The sequence below is a fragment of the Phoxinus phoxinus genome (assembly GCF_949152265.1).
Source record: "Phoxinus phoxinus genome assembly, chromosome: 14".
In the NCBI taxonomy this organism is placed as follows: Eukaryota; Metazoa; Chordata; class Actinopteri; order Cypriniformes; family Leuciscidae; genus Phoxinus; species Phoxinus phoxinus.
The window spans coordinates 29,915,247-29,931,626 of NC_136889.1; the positions used below are offsets into that span (position 1 = coordinate 29,915,247).

The 16,380-nt window shown below is 38.6% G+C and overlaps 1 protein-coding gene across 4 annotated transcripts in view; it reads left to right on the forward strand.

Moving 5' to 3' along the window:
- cul9 (cullin 9) overlaps positions 1 to 16,380 on the forward strand; it is a 58,519-nt gene that overhangs the window by 33,185 nt on the left and 8,954 nt on the right. For all 4 annotated transcript variants that reach the window (XM_079634628.1, XM_079634629.1, XM_079634626.1 and 1 more), the window contains 10 exons: positions 274 to 404; positions 697 to 879; positions 1,974 to 2,131; positions 2,393 to 2,591; positions 4,970 to 5,141; positions 5,266 to 5,411; positions 7,622 to 7,751; positions 10,453 to 10,655; positions 13,771 to 14,030; positions 16,032 to 16,380. The exon at positions 16,032 to 16,380 is cut by the window's right edge and continues 15 nt beyond it. In XM_079634628.1, coding sequence (XP_079490754.1) covers positions 274 to 404; positions 697 to 879; positions 1,974 to 2,131; positions 2,393 to 2,591; positions 4,970 to 5,141; positions 5,266 to 5,411; positions 7,622 to 7,751; positions 10,453 to 10,655; positions 13,771 to 14,030; positions 16,032 to 16,380 — 1,931 coding nt within the window. The remainder of the gene's footprint in view (positions 1 to 273; positions 405 to 696; positions 880 to 1,973; positions 2,132 to 2,392; positions 2,592 to 4,969; positions 5,142 to 5,265; positions 5,412 to 7,621; positions 7,752 to 10,452; positions 10,656 to 13,770; positions 14,031 to 16,031) is intronic.

The window sequence follows — 16,380 nt, forward strand, 5'->3', positions numbered from 1 at the left end:
TTAGTTTAGGTTTAGTATAGGATATTACTGTTAAATATGTAATGGCTGTGTTTACTATGCCAATATAAGGGGTTAAACATCAGCCTTTTGCATTTTTTAAATCACACACCCATATTACGATTTTGATTGTCACTTCAGTTACTTGTGCAGCCCTAATTGCTGGCAGATTGCATTTGCTGGTGTTTGGTTGGTAGCTATTTTATATGTGTGAACATTCTTTTGACATCTGCAGTAACTTGTCAAGAGTATTTATGTGCTTTTATTGTGTTACAGATGGTAAAGAGGGAAAGAATAAGGAAACAAATGTTGTAAGCTCATCTTCATCCGCTACCAAACCAAAAGTGAAGAATACTAGCAGCATCGCAGGCATCGCTCTGTGCTGGCAGGGTGTCGTTCAGCGACAGGTTAGACATTTATTTGAATTTTGGAGAATTGTTGGATTAAAATATGGCAAAATGTGTTAAGGGGCTACTACCCTTTTATCTGGTAGATGAAAGGGTAATTAAAGTAGTCAGAATACTTTAACAAGCAAGTGACTAATGTGGAATAGGACAAAAATGTGGAATTTACTGCTGAGGCAGAATTATCTGATTTTACACATGTACATGTTTTGGGTTACTAAACTCAACTGTACAAATGCAGATCATGCCTATCAATTCCTATAATTCTGGCGGGCTTTTGTTTGGCTCTTTCCAGGTAAAGTGTTTCCTAGATTCGACATGCAGCCTCTCTGACTTCGTAGAGCGTTACAGGGGCATGTTCCTCCGGCTGAAGAACGCGATGGAGGAACTGTTCGGCCAGCACACGGCCTTTGTGCTTGCTCTCCGCCAGGGCTTTTCTGCCGCCTTGCTCCAGCTCTCCATTCTCACCGCTATGCACGTGAGTCAACTTGTTGAATACTACAATTTTTATATATATATATATATTTTATGTTAATTAATATTATTTTAAATGTATTATTTAAAATGTAAATAATTTATGTTCATATTTTATTCAGTATTTTGGAAACTACTATTGTAATTTTTTTGAAAAGTCTCATGCTCATCAGACTTCCATTTATTTGATAAAAAACTACAGAAAAAACTGTTATTGTGAAATATTACTATTTAAAATAATGGTTTACTATCTTAATACACTAAAATATCATTTATTTATTTGATGAAAGCTGATTTTTCAGCATCATTACTCCAGTCTTCAGTGTCGTGTGAATATGATCCTTCAGAAATCATTCTAATATGCTGATTTATCATCCATGTTGGAAACTGTTGTGCTACTTAGTATTTTTTTTATATAACCTGTGATACTTTTTTCAGGATTCTTTGATGAATAAAAAGTTAAATCTTTTGTAACAAACACTACCGTTCAAAAGTTTGGGGTCAGTGGTTTTTATTTATTTATTTTTAAAGAAATTAATACTTTTATTCAGCAGGGATGTTACATTTCATAAAAAAGTGATGGTAAACATTTATATTGTTTGAAAATATTTCTATTTTGAATAAATTCTGTTCTTTTAAACTTTTTATTCATCAATGAATCCTGAAAAAAGTATCACTGGTTCCAAAATAATATTAAGCAGCACAACTGTTTCCAACATTGATAATAACCGACTATAAATCAGCGTATTAGAATGATTTCTGTCATCCTAAGTATCATGTGACACTGAAAACTAATACATTTCAAATTAATTATATTTTAAAGTTCATTAAAATTTAAAAACATTATTTAAAATGTTCATAATATTTATCAATATTACTGTTTTTTTTTCTCTATTTTTGATCAAATAAATGCAGGTGTGATGAGCATGAGAACTTAATTCAGAAACATTAAAAAATAGAAATGTTTCCAAGCTTTTGACCTGTACTGTATAAAACATTTAATATTTTTATATTAAAGTCTATTTTTGGACTATTTAAGATGTTTTTTTATTGCAATGGGAATTCATTGAATTTATTTATTCAATAACTTCCTTGAAGGTAAGTGAGCGGTTCGCGCAGTACATCGACAAGATGATCCAGGAAAGTGGAGGGGACTCTGGGAATGTGGACACCTTGAACCAGCTTCAGCAGTTCATGGAGCCCATGCTGTTCCTCTCCGGTTTGGAGCTGGCCAACACCTTCGAGCATTTTTACAGGTGTGAGAACAGCTGCTGGTAACTAGGGCTGAGCGATATTGTTCAAACAATTATCTAAATATTCTTCTACATTTTTATAATATTTGCTATATTAATCGTTTTAACCCTCAATCAGCTGAATTATTTTATCTTCCAAACAGCCATTGTTGAGCAGTAGACTAAATATGAAGTCTCAAGAAAATATCTCTGGGAAAAGTCAAGCTATTAATATGGTTCTGTTCACCCCGTTTTTCACGTTGCACATTTCTTTCATCTGTTCAGATACTATCTGGGCGATCGGTTGTTGGGTCAGGGGAAGGTGTGGTTGGAGAGCGCCGTGGTTGAGCATATCGGGACCTGCTTTCCAAACCGGTTTCCACAGCAGATGCTGACCAACCTCAGTGAATCTGAGGAACTTCAACAGGAGTTTCATCTTTACCGTCTACAGCAGCTGGACAAAAACCTGGAGGACTTTGAGGAGGTGACTAATAAAATAATCGTATCTTAAGAGCGAGGAAATGGCAAATATTGTGTCGTTGGCTAAGGCTACGTTCAGACTCTAGGTAAATGTGGGCCATATCTGAATTTAATTTTTTTGGCTCGCATGTGACTCGGATCTGTTTTTCTCAGGACAGTGTGGTGAACCACAGCACAAACCACATGGAATCTGATATTTTTAAATTCCGATTCGTGCTACTTTCATATCTGGTTCTGAATCCGATACAAGTCAGATGTTTTGCAATGCGACCTTAGTCTGATATAAATCGGAATTAATGCGATTTATGTCACTAATCAACATTTGTCACATTTCTGCACTCATGGTAGTCACTTTTTATTTATCATGACGACGGTTGCATAAGGTAGTCAGTGAAGGACAGTGACGTGTCAAAGCTCATAAGTTTTACAGTGACCGCTCTATATAAAACAAGGTCTTGTATTAATGTTGCATCCTTGTCTTAGTTTTTTTATATTGCCTGCGCATAAATTTGCAGGCAACATAAATGTTAGCATGATGCCAAGAGACTTTCTTATGGTATGTTTCCTTTTTAATCTCACTATTCTGAAAAATGTTCCAGTAGTTTATATACCGCAGTTCTGACACTTCTGTCAGACTTGTGAGATATAAAGTCACAATTATAAGAAAAAAGTCATCATTGACCCTTCGCAGGGAGCTTGATTGACAGGTGATCTGACCAATCATACTTTGCCATGTGCCATTTTGTCCGACAAAGCAGTCAGAAGAGATCGTAGATTAACACTGGAGGATTTGAACTTGAGAAGCGGAGTGTACTGACGCCTTTCCGCGGTTTAAAACAACATTCCTTATGTTCATTCATGTTTATTTGATGCTATAAATTAACTAGAAGGAAGAGATGATCGGTTCACGAGCAGCTTTAACTAAGGCGACACAGCGATCTGTCAGACACATTAAAGAGCCACAAAACGCTATTTATTGTTTACATTTCTTTTAAAAAATGACCAAATTTGAAAGATGAGACTGTTTAATGTTTAATATAAAAAGTAAATTGGTCTGTCCTGTCTGTCGGTGTGTTGTCAGTGTCCTCTCTGCTCCGCGATGTATTTTTCACTGCGTGAGAACATGGTGTGGCGTGAGAGAGAGCGGTGTGGTCAAATGAGTACATTTGATTTAGTCATTGGTTGTTAAACCAACTTTAGACATATTTGACAAATGTAGGAAGGAGGATTTGTTGAAAATCGCTGACCACTTCGGGATCTCTGTGGTGAGACAAGCACTAAAGAAAACAATTAAGAGTGTTATTCATCAAAAGCTGGGGAGGTGGAACAGATACGGGTATTTGAGGAAGGCAGCGTAATGTGATTGTTTTGGTGAACCGGGACGTCATCATCCTTCAGGAAGACTGACAGGCTGTAGATCGATCCAATGAACATCTGAAACACACACGCAAACACCCAACAAAAATATGACCCACTTACCCCTATTGCAACACTCTTAATACGTACAGCGTACTTAAAGGGATAGTTCACTTTGAAATTAAATTTTGGTATGTTTAGGTCAAACCGTTCTTGTCTGTCAGTCATATAATGCAGGTATATAGGCACTGTCTCCAAAAGCATGCAAAGATGTCTCTAATAGCATGCAGAGAAAAGTCCAAATTAAAAAAATCCCCATCGTAAGTGCACATTGATGGCCTAAGACACGAAACAAGCGGTTTGTGTGATAAAACGAACAGTATTTATATCGTTTTTATCTCTTTTACACAACCACGTCCATCTGATCTGTTTACACCGGATTTCTTCCCCGGAAACTAATCTAACTGCCATCGATTGGACGTTGCATTTTTAAACTCCGCAGAAACGCGTGTGATTGGCTGTACGGCTCAACGTATGCCTTTGATTGACCTGAACAATGAAGTGAGTCGTGTGTCAAGATAGAAGGCTTACAAATTGGGAATAATTGAAAACTCAACACTCCCGGATGAGTTCGCGCGAGCTTAGGCCATCAATGTGCACTTACGATGGGGAATTTTTTAATTTGGACTTTTCTCTGCATGCTATTAGAGACATCTCTGCATGCTTATGGAGACAGTGCCTATATACCTGCATTATATGACTGACAGACAAGAACGGTTTGACCTTAAAATATCAAAATTGAAACTACTGCGGAGACAGACACCTGCATCTTGGATGCACTTCAGGTAAGCTAAAACATACCAAAATTTAATTTCAAAGTGAACTATCCCTTTAACAGTTCTATTAGCGTTGGAGCTAAACGGGAGAGTGGCCCTCGGGGACTAAAGTTGCCCATCCCTGTTGTAGAATTACTTGGTTCTTTTAAATTATAATAGTGCATTTTGTTGTTCATCATGTTTTGATCAGATGATGGATGAAGACGTGCCTGAACCCGAGGAAGAGAGTGACGTGAAAGTGTTGGTGTTGTCCCCACGTTGCTGGGTTGTGTCAGCTCCTTGCTACCTCGAGGACCCCAGCAAACACTTCCCTGCTCAACTCTGCAATTACCTGGCTGAGTTCACAGAGTTTTACTCCAACGGTTAGTTGAAGTTCCACTGTACTGAATAATCTCTTGCATTGCACATGATGCAGTTGGTAGGGCATTTAATCTGGTGATTCTGTTGTAGTTTGAATATTAACCTGCATGCGTGTCTGTCCTGCAGGTCAGCGCATGTACAGCTTGACCCACAGTAAGCCCCGCCGGCTGCAGTGGACGTGGCTCGGTCATGCAGAGCTTCAGTTCGGCTCCTGCACTCTCTACGTCTCCACACTGCAGATGTACATCCTGCTACAGTTCAACCAACATGAGGTATTCTTTCAAGATCAATGCATACCTGGGTGTAAAATTAATCTTGACACTAGAACGGCCATGACAGTCATTTTGACCATTTTTAATTTCATATCTGCAACAACTTTGTTGAAAAAAAAAAAAAAAAATCCTGCTGGTACCTGACTTTTTCTAAAAGTGTCTGTATTTTCATTTAAAATGTTTTTCATATAAATTATACACAAGGCAAAAAAACAAATGAACATCTTTACCCATTTCGGCCATATTGACCACACTGAATTTCGCGGTATTCTATTGTTACATTTCCCGCGGTTGACCTTTGTCTCTCTCACTGTCAACAGAAAGGTCAGTAGCGGTCCTGGGTGTTTGCATATATGCTAATTTATACAAACAAAAAGTATATTAGATTAAATTTGTTGATCAGAAATAGGGTAATAATACCTGACTTACGTTATCTATTTACGCAGATATTCTCTATTAGGTATACAAGTTATTAGACTATTTTCTCAGTTATTATATTAAAATAAAATGTTTTATATTTAAATAAGATACTTTTAGTTGTTATTATCTTGTTCTGAGTTATGTTGAATGGATATGGAAATATAGCTTATCTGTTGTGAATATGCGATAATTACGGTAGGCTACTAATGATATTATTATTATTTATAAATGTTTAAATGTACAGTTTGGTGTTTTGTTTTTAAAAGATATCCTGATACAATAAATGCATTCATCTTTCAATTGGGTATTTATCATTAAAGATATAGAGTTTGGAATCTAGAAGTCAAACTTTCATGTAAAAGCATAATTAGAATGGAAATTCCACTTTTAAAATTGACCGAATTTTTGTTTTAGCTCAAAATGCCTTTTGAATGGGAGTGCTAGGGGCACTTCTATGATAGCATCCAAAGCGCTATTTTTAAAACACTAAGAAGGCTCAACACAACATAAAACTGTGCTCGAAGTATCACCAGGGGCTCTACACATGAACTTGAGCATTGACTACATTGTTTGTGTACACAAAATTTACTAAAAAGAGAGGTTTTGTACGACTCACTTTATCAGTTAGTGTTTCTGGTGGCTGGAATTTTGTCAGTTAAAAGTAGTAGATCTCCGAATGCAACGTATTGAACTGACTTCATATGAGGAAATGTCATGAACTTATAAATTCTAAGCGTCTAAGTTATCATGCTTTTCATTGGAATTACATGGAAACAAGCTTTAGGAGCATGTTACGTTGCATTCGGAGATCGACTACTTTTGACTGACAAAATTCCAGCCACCGAAAACACTAACTGATAAAGTGAGTCATACAAAACCTTTCTTTTTATTAAACTTTGTGTACACAATGTAGTTCATGTGTAGAGCCCCTGGTGATACTTCAAGCTCAGTTTCATGTTGTGTCGAGCCGCCATCAAAAAAACATTTTGATGCTATCATAGAAGTGCCCCTAGCACTCCCATTCAAAAGGCATTTTGAGCTAAATCGAAAATACGGTCAATCTTAAAAGTGCCGTTTCCATTCTAATTATGCTTTTACACAAAAGTTTGACTCGGGTAGATTAAAGGAGAACTCAATTTTTAGTAAATTTGGAGTGCTGTCAATACAGAGAACAACGACAAAAATCGGTGTTGCCTACACTGTGTTATCCTCTTTTTAAAATTTGCACCCTATTGACTTGAATGGGGTCTAATTTTAAACCTGGTTTTATTTCTCTTATCATCCTTGATGTGTCATACAAGTGCCCAGCCATGTTGAGTGATTCCTTCAGAGTGAACACGAGTGAATCTGACTGCAGTAGATGTGAAAAATATTAATAAAAATGATGTTATATCAGCCAGCGCACATACCTGTATTTACTTCCTGTTTTCGGTCGAAGTCCAAAGTAGTCGATTGTCGAGTTCACGCGGATAGGTTTAGTTACCTATGATCACGCGCGTGAACTCGACAATCGACTACTTTGGACTTCGACCGAAAACAGGAAGTAAATACAGGTATGTGCGCTGGCTGATATAACATCATTTTTATTAATATTTTTCACATCTACTGCAGTCAGATTCACTCGTGTTCACTCGTGTATTGACAGCACTCCAAATTTACTAAAAATTGAGCTCAAAGTTAAAATTGACCGGAGTTCTCCTTTAATAAAAAGAGCCTAGGTTCAATTTTGGTGACCGTTACACATATGAGCTAGCTTCAGAAGTGTTCACTTCTTCTTTGCTGTTCTGCAGGATGTGAGTGTGGAGATGCTGCAACAGGCCACGGGTCTCTCCCCTGCTATGCTGAGCCATGCCCTCAAACCTCTCACTGCAGAGGAGGGGGTTCTCACACACACCGACTGTAGCGAGGACCCCATGAAAGGTGAGAACACCTCATTACAACAAAATGAGAAGCCACGTTGAATAAAACTTCTCCTTGATTTTTCTTGCTTGGGATACAACAGAGGAAGTATTTTAGGGATCTTAAGCCCCTTTCACACAGAGATTCTGGAAAATACTCCGATAGTGTTATTTGATATTAGTCCCTTTCTCACAGCGCGTTGATCCTGGGAAATTGCCACAAAATTGTTGTGAACTTCTGTGTGAACGCAAACACGTCCCGGGATTGATGCCGGGATCGATCCCGGGTTGGGGACCTAGTAACATTGCCGGGATCGATCACGGGTTGGGGACCTAGTAACATTGCCGGGATCGATCACGGGTTGGGGACCTAGTAACATTGCCGGGATCGATCACGGGTTGGGGACCTAGTAACATTGCCGGGATCGATCACGGGTTGGGGACCTAGTAACATTGCCGGGATCAGTCCCGGAACGCGCCCTGTGTGAACAAAAGCCAGGATCAATGCCATAAGGGGTGTGTCGTAGTGATGACACACGTGCCATCGCACGACTCTGTTGCTCTCAGAAGAAAGTTTGTGTTCGTCATCAACAAAGAAAGAACGAAAAATGTCTGAAAACTGGAAGCAGAGACCAGGAGCTCCTCACTATCCGCGCTGAAGCTGAGATCGTTCGCCAGCTTTATGGAACGGTACGCGATGCGTTAGTGTACATGTTTTCGACGCGTATCCTGACGTCACGTGTCTTTACGGGATCTTACCAGGATGTGTGTGAACGCACTCACAGATCCTGTAAAATCTCTGGCAGTGTGAATGAACCAAAATCAAACGATCCCGGGACAATATACAGATCAGGCATTAAGTAAACATGGTTACTTAAATATTTTTTGACGTTGCTGGCAGATCCATATCGTAAAAGTCTGTTTGCAAAACCTGCGCCGAAGTTGCGACTACAAAATAATCCACAGTGAAATGCACGAATATAAACAAATAATGCCCTGCTGAGACATTCACATTGTTGGGGGAAAAAAAATTCCTAGCATCAGGATCGTTTGGAAGGTAATGATATTGATCCTGTGTCGATCTTTACTCGTTCTCATGTCACTATTCACCAGCGCTCCGGTGGGCGACACCAAAGATGCAGTGATGTTGACGTAGGCATTGATATTCTTCTGCAAAGGCGGACTTTCGTTGCCCTATGAAGTCATAATTCACCATTTTTGAGATCCTGACGTTTTCTAGCCTTGGTTTCATTAAAAGCTGGTTTTGGAATAACAAGAGTTTTTAGTTTTGAAACTCACATGATATTTTTATAGTATAACGACCTCGTAATGGTCTGAGAATTGACCCCTTTAAAAATGATAGCCCGCGAGAAGCCAAAATTGTCTGATTTGCAGCGAAAGGAGGAAAAGAAAAACAGTTTATGCATGAGGAAATGTTTGGGGAGACAAGGGGAGCAATAATTGTGTGTTCTGCAAAGAGAGTTTGGGGTGGGTAAATAATTTTGCAATGTGTTGCTGTTGCTGCTGGTCAAGCAAATGTTTGTGCTTTGTTTCTGTTTTATATAATTGTAAATATATCTATTAAAATAGTGATATTCTGGTCTATAACTCCTCCCCGAACATCCCGCTGCCCTGTTTCTTGCTCTCTCATTGGCTGTCGGTCATCGCCGGTGTGGTTTTCAGTCAGAACACATTCACTCAGCAGGATTTTGAATCGCCGACAGGTCCAGATTATTAGCATGCCAAATATCTCACGGGCGTCGGCGATTTGCCTGCGATTCACTCAGATCGCGTCTTTGATAATTCACACTGCTTGATTGTCTTACGCGTGAACGAGCACCGATTTGTCCTGTAATTTCGAGCATTTGTCTGCGATCTCGCAAAACATGTCGGCGAGTGAAAATTGGGGCTAAAATCATTCGTTGTGAACCCGGCATAAGCTGCCAGACGATCTCAGCTTCAGCATCATCACTACGACACACACCCCTTACGGCATTGGTCCGGCCTTTTGTTCACACAGTGTGCATTTCCGGACTGATCCCAGCAATGTTACTAGATCCCCATCCCAGGATCGATCACAGAATCAATCCCGGGACTTGTTTGCATTCAAACAGAAAGCACTCTAGCAATTTTCTGGGATCAACGCTCTGTTGAAAGGGGCTATATACACTCGCCAGTCAAAGGTTTCGAATTAATCATTTTTGAAAGAAGTCTCTTCTCACCAAGGCTGCATTTATTTGATCAAAAATATACAGTAAAACGGTAATATTGTGAAATATTATTACAGTTTAAAATAACTGTTTTTATTTGAATACATTTTAAAATGTAATTTATTCCTGTGATGGCAAAATCAATAATAGTTGGGCCTCAAATCAGCATATTTGAATATTTATTTTTAATAATCGTGATTCATGTGACGCTGAAGACTGGAGTAAATGATGCTGAAAATTCAACAGTATATATTAAAATAGAAAAGTTATTTTAAATTGTAATCTTACATAATCATATTAATAATGTGGTTTTACTTTATTTTTGATAAAACAAGCAGCTTTGTTGAGCATAAAAGACTTTCAAAAATGTACCAAACTTTTGACAGGTACTGTCAATTCATGTAAAAATTGGAAAGTCTGAATCACTGAATTGAGTTCAGAGTATTTATTTCTGAATTATCAAAACAACACTTGAATCGAATTGAAATAAAAACGCTGTGATGGTCTTTTCAGGGGTCCTGAGGTTGAACGAGAAGTCCCTCTCGGAGAGCTCAGACAAACACGGTTACCATTTCCTGCTTCCCAGGCAGACCTACCTGAATGTGGATGAAGATGCTGCGCTCACACTAGAGAGGAAGAGGAACTACGTCTACTGTCTCATTGTGCAGATCATGAAGATTGAGAAGGAGATGCATATTGACAATTTGGTGTTTAAGGTAAAGTATGAATCTGCAAAAGTGTAAATAAATTATAAATAAATAAAATTGTTACAATACTCACAAACCTGTTAAAGGGCACCTATTATGACATTTAAAATGTTCCTAATGTTGTTTAGGGAGTCCCCAACAACAGTTTTACATGCATGCAATGTCAAAAAACACTTTTTTGTTTTCGTATAATATGCATTTATTTTTACCTGATTTGCTCACCGACTCCCAAATTATTCGTTCAACGACTCGTTTTTCCAAACCCCTCCTCTGCGCGACGCTAATCTGCGTTGATTGGTCAGATGACCCAGCAGTGTTTACAGAGATAATACTTATTGTTTAACACCGAGTACAATGATGCTTTTATCAATTAAATCGTGTTATAATAATGATTATAGTCCACTGCTTTGTAGTTTGTAGTAAAAAACTAAAAATAAGATAATTTAATGTTATGTTAGCGAGCATAGCCCAGAGTTCATATTGTAAAAGCACAATCAGTCTTTGTTTGCATTAGCCCGATGCATAAACATAACGTTTAAAAAAAAAAAAAAAAAAATGCAGTTACGTTACTACGAGGTATTATTCTATTCTTTAAGACAACTCCGAAAACAACGACAAACACTTCACATATCAATACAATTGCCATTGAAGACCTAGAAGCTAAACGGTGCTTACACAACAAACAAAATAATAATTAAGCATGCTACATAAAACATAAAAGCAACAATTATTAATAACACTTACAGGTTGTGATACGGAGGAGGAAGCTGATGCAAATACACTTGGAACTGAACCTTCCTTCAATATCAGCCGGCTCGCGAATCCAAGTTTGATTGCATTTAAAAAGCAATCGTCTTCAAAATGGCGCGAACAAAGCACAAGGCTCGGACTATACTTCTGTGGTATAGTTGTATATATGAATTGTAGCCACTTAATCTTCAAATGCTCCTCCTTGGGCAGATGAAGAAAGTTGGCTTTTGAGTCGCACTTCAGAACACAGCGTCTCGTCGCCATGATGTTTCTCTGCTGGCCTTGGAGCGCAATAAGTGGGCGTATCGTATTCAAATAACTTGACAAGTTGACGTCATCTAGTCAGAGAAAAAGCTTCGGTCTTCTAACGATTCATAAAAATGACTCCGAGTCGACTCTCACTTTTGAAGGACAATAACTTTATATACGGTGCACTTTCATATTTCAAACTTTGCAGGATGTTTTTGTTCACTTAGATCTGTTACACACTACATGAAAGGTAAATTTCAAAATTCCATAATAGGTGCCCTTTAAGATCATGTCCAAATGAATAGTTAATTCTAAAATCAATAGACATTATGTTTTGCTGTTAGGCCTATTTTAATTTTAGTACCTGTTTTTACATTTTTTTTATTGTGTTTTATTTATTATTTATTTGTTTTATAAGTTGCATAATTTTCCGCGATGCAGAATACGTGGATGGAGTTGCGAAATCCAGTCATAAAAACAGAATTTACTGTATAACGTGGAATTTCATGGAATTTGTCAAATTTTTGATGAACAAATAAAAAGCATGTCAGTACACTTAATTCAAATCACGATATAGACTAGGGTCTGTGAATATTAAACCGCAAAAAGACTATTTAAATATGAATCACTGAAACGCGCGCCTCACTATATGAGGACTGCATGAACTTTATCTCGGAGCCGCTCTGAGAGACACTTTATCAGCGTTTTACCATTTAATTTGAGAAAAACTATTGTTACATCATAAACGAGCAGAATCCCCCAAAAAAATTTAAACGGAAAAAAACTGAATTTAGATTTTTTTTACCTGCTTTCATAGGGCCCTAATTTTCCTTCATATTAATATTATTACTGTAATGTAAAAAAAAAATCTGTAATGTACTAAAAACAAAATAAATGATTTAAATTGAAAAGTATTTACATAATGATACCATTTGTTGTAATGCTTTTGATGCTGATTTTCACTGCAGAAAATGTGTGATTCAAATTAGGGCTCTGTTGAAAAAATCGATTCACCAATTCTGAATCGATTTTCATATTCATTTCTAAAGATCAATCCGTAACTCAGAGGATCGATTTAATAACAGGCCTACATTTTCCCCATAAACACACTGAGACACGGCGACCGGTGGCGCTGCTAATGCGGTTTCTCTGAATCCACTTGTTGACCAGAAAGGAGGAAAGAGCCGTTCACAGTGCGTTTTTTGCGCGTGCAAATTCGTTTTCCAGGCGCGCCTCTGTTCATGGTTGCATAGCAACGGCAGACGCAACGGGAAAGCACGCGCTTGTTGAGAGGAGAAAGCGGTGCAAACTCGTGCAAACTGCGCTCTCCATGTTGACGAGGAAGTATCATCAAAAAATTTATTGATTTCAAGCCCTTGCATTAGCTTTACTACTAGATATATTCATTGAGATGAGAAATAAAAAGCCGCCCTGTACAGCGATGATCAGCTGTTCGGCCGAGCTTTCCATGTTACGGAAAGGCCGCTGGTTTTTGTCACATGACCTGTTGAGATGCATTGAAGTGCATCTCACTGAATTTGCACACGCATAAAACGCGATATGTGAACGATATGTACCTAAAGTGGTATCGTGTGCGGTTGTATCTTGTTTAAAAGGCCTTTTAAATATGAAGGCAGTTTTGGATTAAATAAAAGGACAGTCAAGTCAAATAAAACATGTTTTATCTCCTGTTTAGTTGGTAACACTACATTAAGACACCATTCATTAACATTAATGCCTTATCTAACATCAATACATTGAGTGAACAATACATTTTTACAACATTAATGTATGTTTGTGAATGTTATTTAATACAAACACTTGATTGTTCATGAACAGTTACAACTTTTGATTTTAAAAATATAAGATCGGATCAGATCGAATCGAATAATGATAATCGATTCAAGATCTTGAGAATCGGAATCGAATCGATTCTTGAAATTTGAATCGATACCCAGCCCTAATTCAAATCTAATAATCTTGAAAGTCGTCTTTTTTTTTTAATAGAAAATAGTCATTTATATGTATTTTTTTTCTTTTGATTTGATTATAAACAAATGTGATCATTGAAACACGTGCAACTGAAGATGAGTGTTTGCTCTGCGTGTCCCTTGTGCTGTTGCAGGTGTTGGACAGGTGTCAGAAGCAGGAGGCGGATCGCACTCGCTCCTCGGTTCGCTTCAGCTGCAGCACTACCGACGTGCTGTCCTGCATCATGCATGTCATCAACAAAGGCTACCTTCGGCGCAACGAGGAAAGCCCACACATCGTGGAGTACTTGATGGAGGACCCGTCCACACCTAGAAAGGGCCAGGCGCAGTTCTCCTTTAAGATCGACGGGAAAAAAAGCTCCGCAAGCAGCGGCGGCGGCAATGCCGACACCAGGTGTGCTGATGACCCTTAACCCTTGAACCCTAGACCCGCGTGCAAGAAAGGAGGCGAAGAACGTGGCTTTCATTGAAGTTTTTCCCCTCCCTTCTCAGGGCTTTTCTTTTTCTGAAACGAGAGATGCACTGATGCCAAACAGTTGCTCTCGTCGGGGGCGAGTAGCTTGTCTGTCCGGTTTCTTTTTTTGTTGTTGTAAGCTCTTTAAATTTCCTGTGTGTGCTGCTCCATTCCAAAACCTAGTGAGCTGCCTATCTAGATGCACGTGCCCATGATGCTATTAGGAAGATGTGCAGCATGAATAACAATGTTTTGTCGTTAACTAACATCCAACACTGTGTTGAGTGTCTCATGCAGAGAGCTATCTGTGGGGTATGTGGAGCCGCTGCCCATGTAGAGCATTCAAATCATTCAAGAGGTTGTGTGTGCCATAGAAGGTAGACAGCAAGGCAGCTCACTAGTTCTCAGATCAGTCTGTGTGTGTGTGTGTGTGTGTGTGTGTGTGTGTGTGAGGCAGGATTTTCACTTTGGCACAGGAAGTGTTTTGCTGCTTGTCTTTACTTTATGTTTTGATCTGGTTTAACTTCTGCAGTTGCACTAACTATGACCTACGCAAGGACCGATCTAGTCCATTCCTCATGGGTCAGTGCGAATATTGGCGTCGGCCAATGGAATGCCTTAAGAGATGCTTTTTTCTTATTTTAAATGGCACTAACATTTGTGATCATCAGTGGACTGAAATTCAGTCCTGTTATAAATTGAAGCTGGCTCATTTCCTGCCTGTGCCGTAGTTGAAGGGTTAGTGCATTCAGTCATTTACCCAGAAGTCTTTCCTTCATTTTCGGAACACAAATTAAGATATTTTTTTTATATTATTTTATATTTGAATCTCCCTCCATTGAAAGTCCATGCAACTAAACCCTTCATGTATTAAAAAGTTCAGAATAACATCATAAAAGGAATCAATATCTACTAATCTTCTGAAGATTTAGGCTTTTATTCACATACAAACATTGATCAGTGCACATGCATGGAGCACATCAACTATGGTCAATTGCGGCTGAACTGTACTTGAGTGACGATATACAAACCTCATTGGTTGTTGCGTGTCAAACAAGAGCGTTTGAGCTTCTGTTCACCATATTCAGTGTGCTCTGTGTTAATGTTTATATACCTGTATGTATAAAGGACTAAATTAAATCTGTGTTTTGAAGATTAACAAAAGTCTTACGCCTTTGGAAATAACATCTGAGTAAATGATGACTTTGGGTGAACTAGCCCTAAAGGACTCGGTATTCTAGGGATTTGTTCTTTCTTTTTGTCCACTTTTTTAAAATAAAAATCAAATACTTATGTTTCAGCACAGAATTTTAGCATAGAAATGCTAGGTATGTTGAAAACAGTGATTTAAGGCATTTATGTTTAATACATAAAAAAAAATAAAGATATTTTAAATTTTGAATCATGTTTGTTGCTCATTTATTCTATGTAAAAAGTAGTGAATCGTTTCATTTAGCTGTATGAATCAGTATTTTGTAATTCACACATTCATACTTATCTAAAATAGGTTTTTATTCCTAAATTTATTCAGGATGTGCCAGTTTTAATAATTTTAAAGCTGATATTTCATACAAATTTTATGATTTTTATATCAATACTGAGAAATCATTCTGTTGGTAACTTATTAAAAACTGATGAACATCAGGAAGTTCAAATCTATATTTGATCAGGATAAATGTTGTAGCTTTTATGTGGTAATACATGTTAATGAGCAAGTCCACATGGAACAGCGCTGCAGCGTTCCCTAGTCATTCTTTCAACGACCAATGAAAGTGTAATGCTATTAAATGTGTAAATTAGCAAAGTACATGTGGAAAGGTCTGCAGATTCTGTCTGGGCCTGCTGTTAAGAATCAAAATCTCTTCCCTGAGAAACTCATGTGTCTCAAGTCCATATAATGACGTTGTGTGTGTGTGTGTGTGTGTGTGTGTCCCTCTGTAGCCTCATAGTTCCCCCGCAGCACCCGGAGGATGGCGTGCTGGAGGCGGTGCTGTTCTCCATGGGTCGCACGATGACTCAAGAGGAGGTGAAGCAGCTGATGCAGCGCACCGTCCAGCAGGTGGCGGGAACCCTGAGCCTGGATCTGGACCGGGCCGAGCATCTGCTCATACATTGCAAATGGAACGTGGACTTGTTGATCCAGCGCTACACTGACGACCCCGACGCCCTGGTCCTGGCGGCCGGCCTCAAGATCCGCAACCCCCAGCCGGCCCCGGGCCCCGTGGCCCAATGCCCCGTGTGCCTTTCCCAGTCCAAAGAGAGTGACCCCCCTCCCATGCTGTGCTGCATG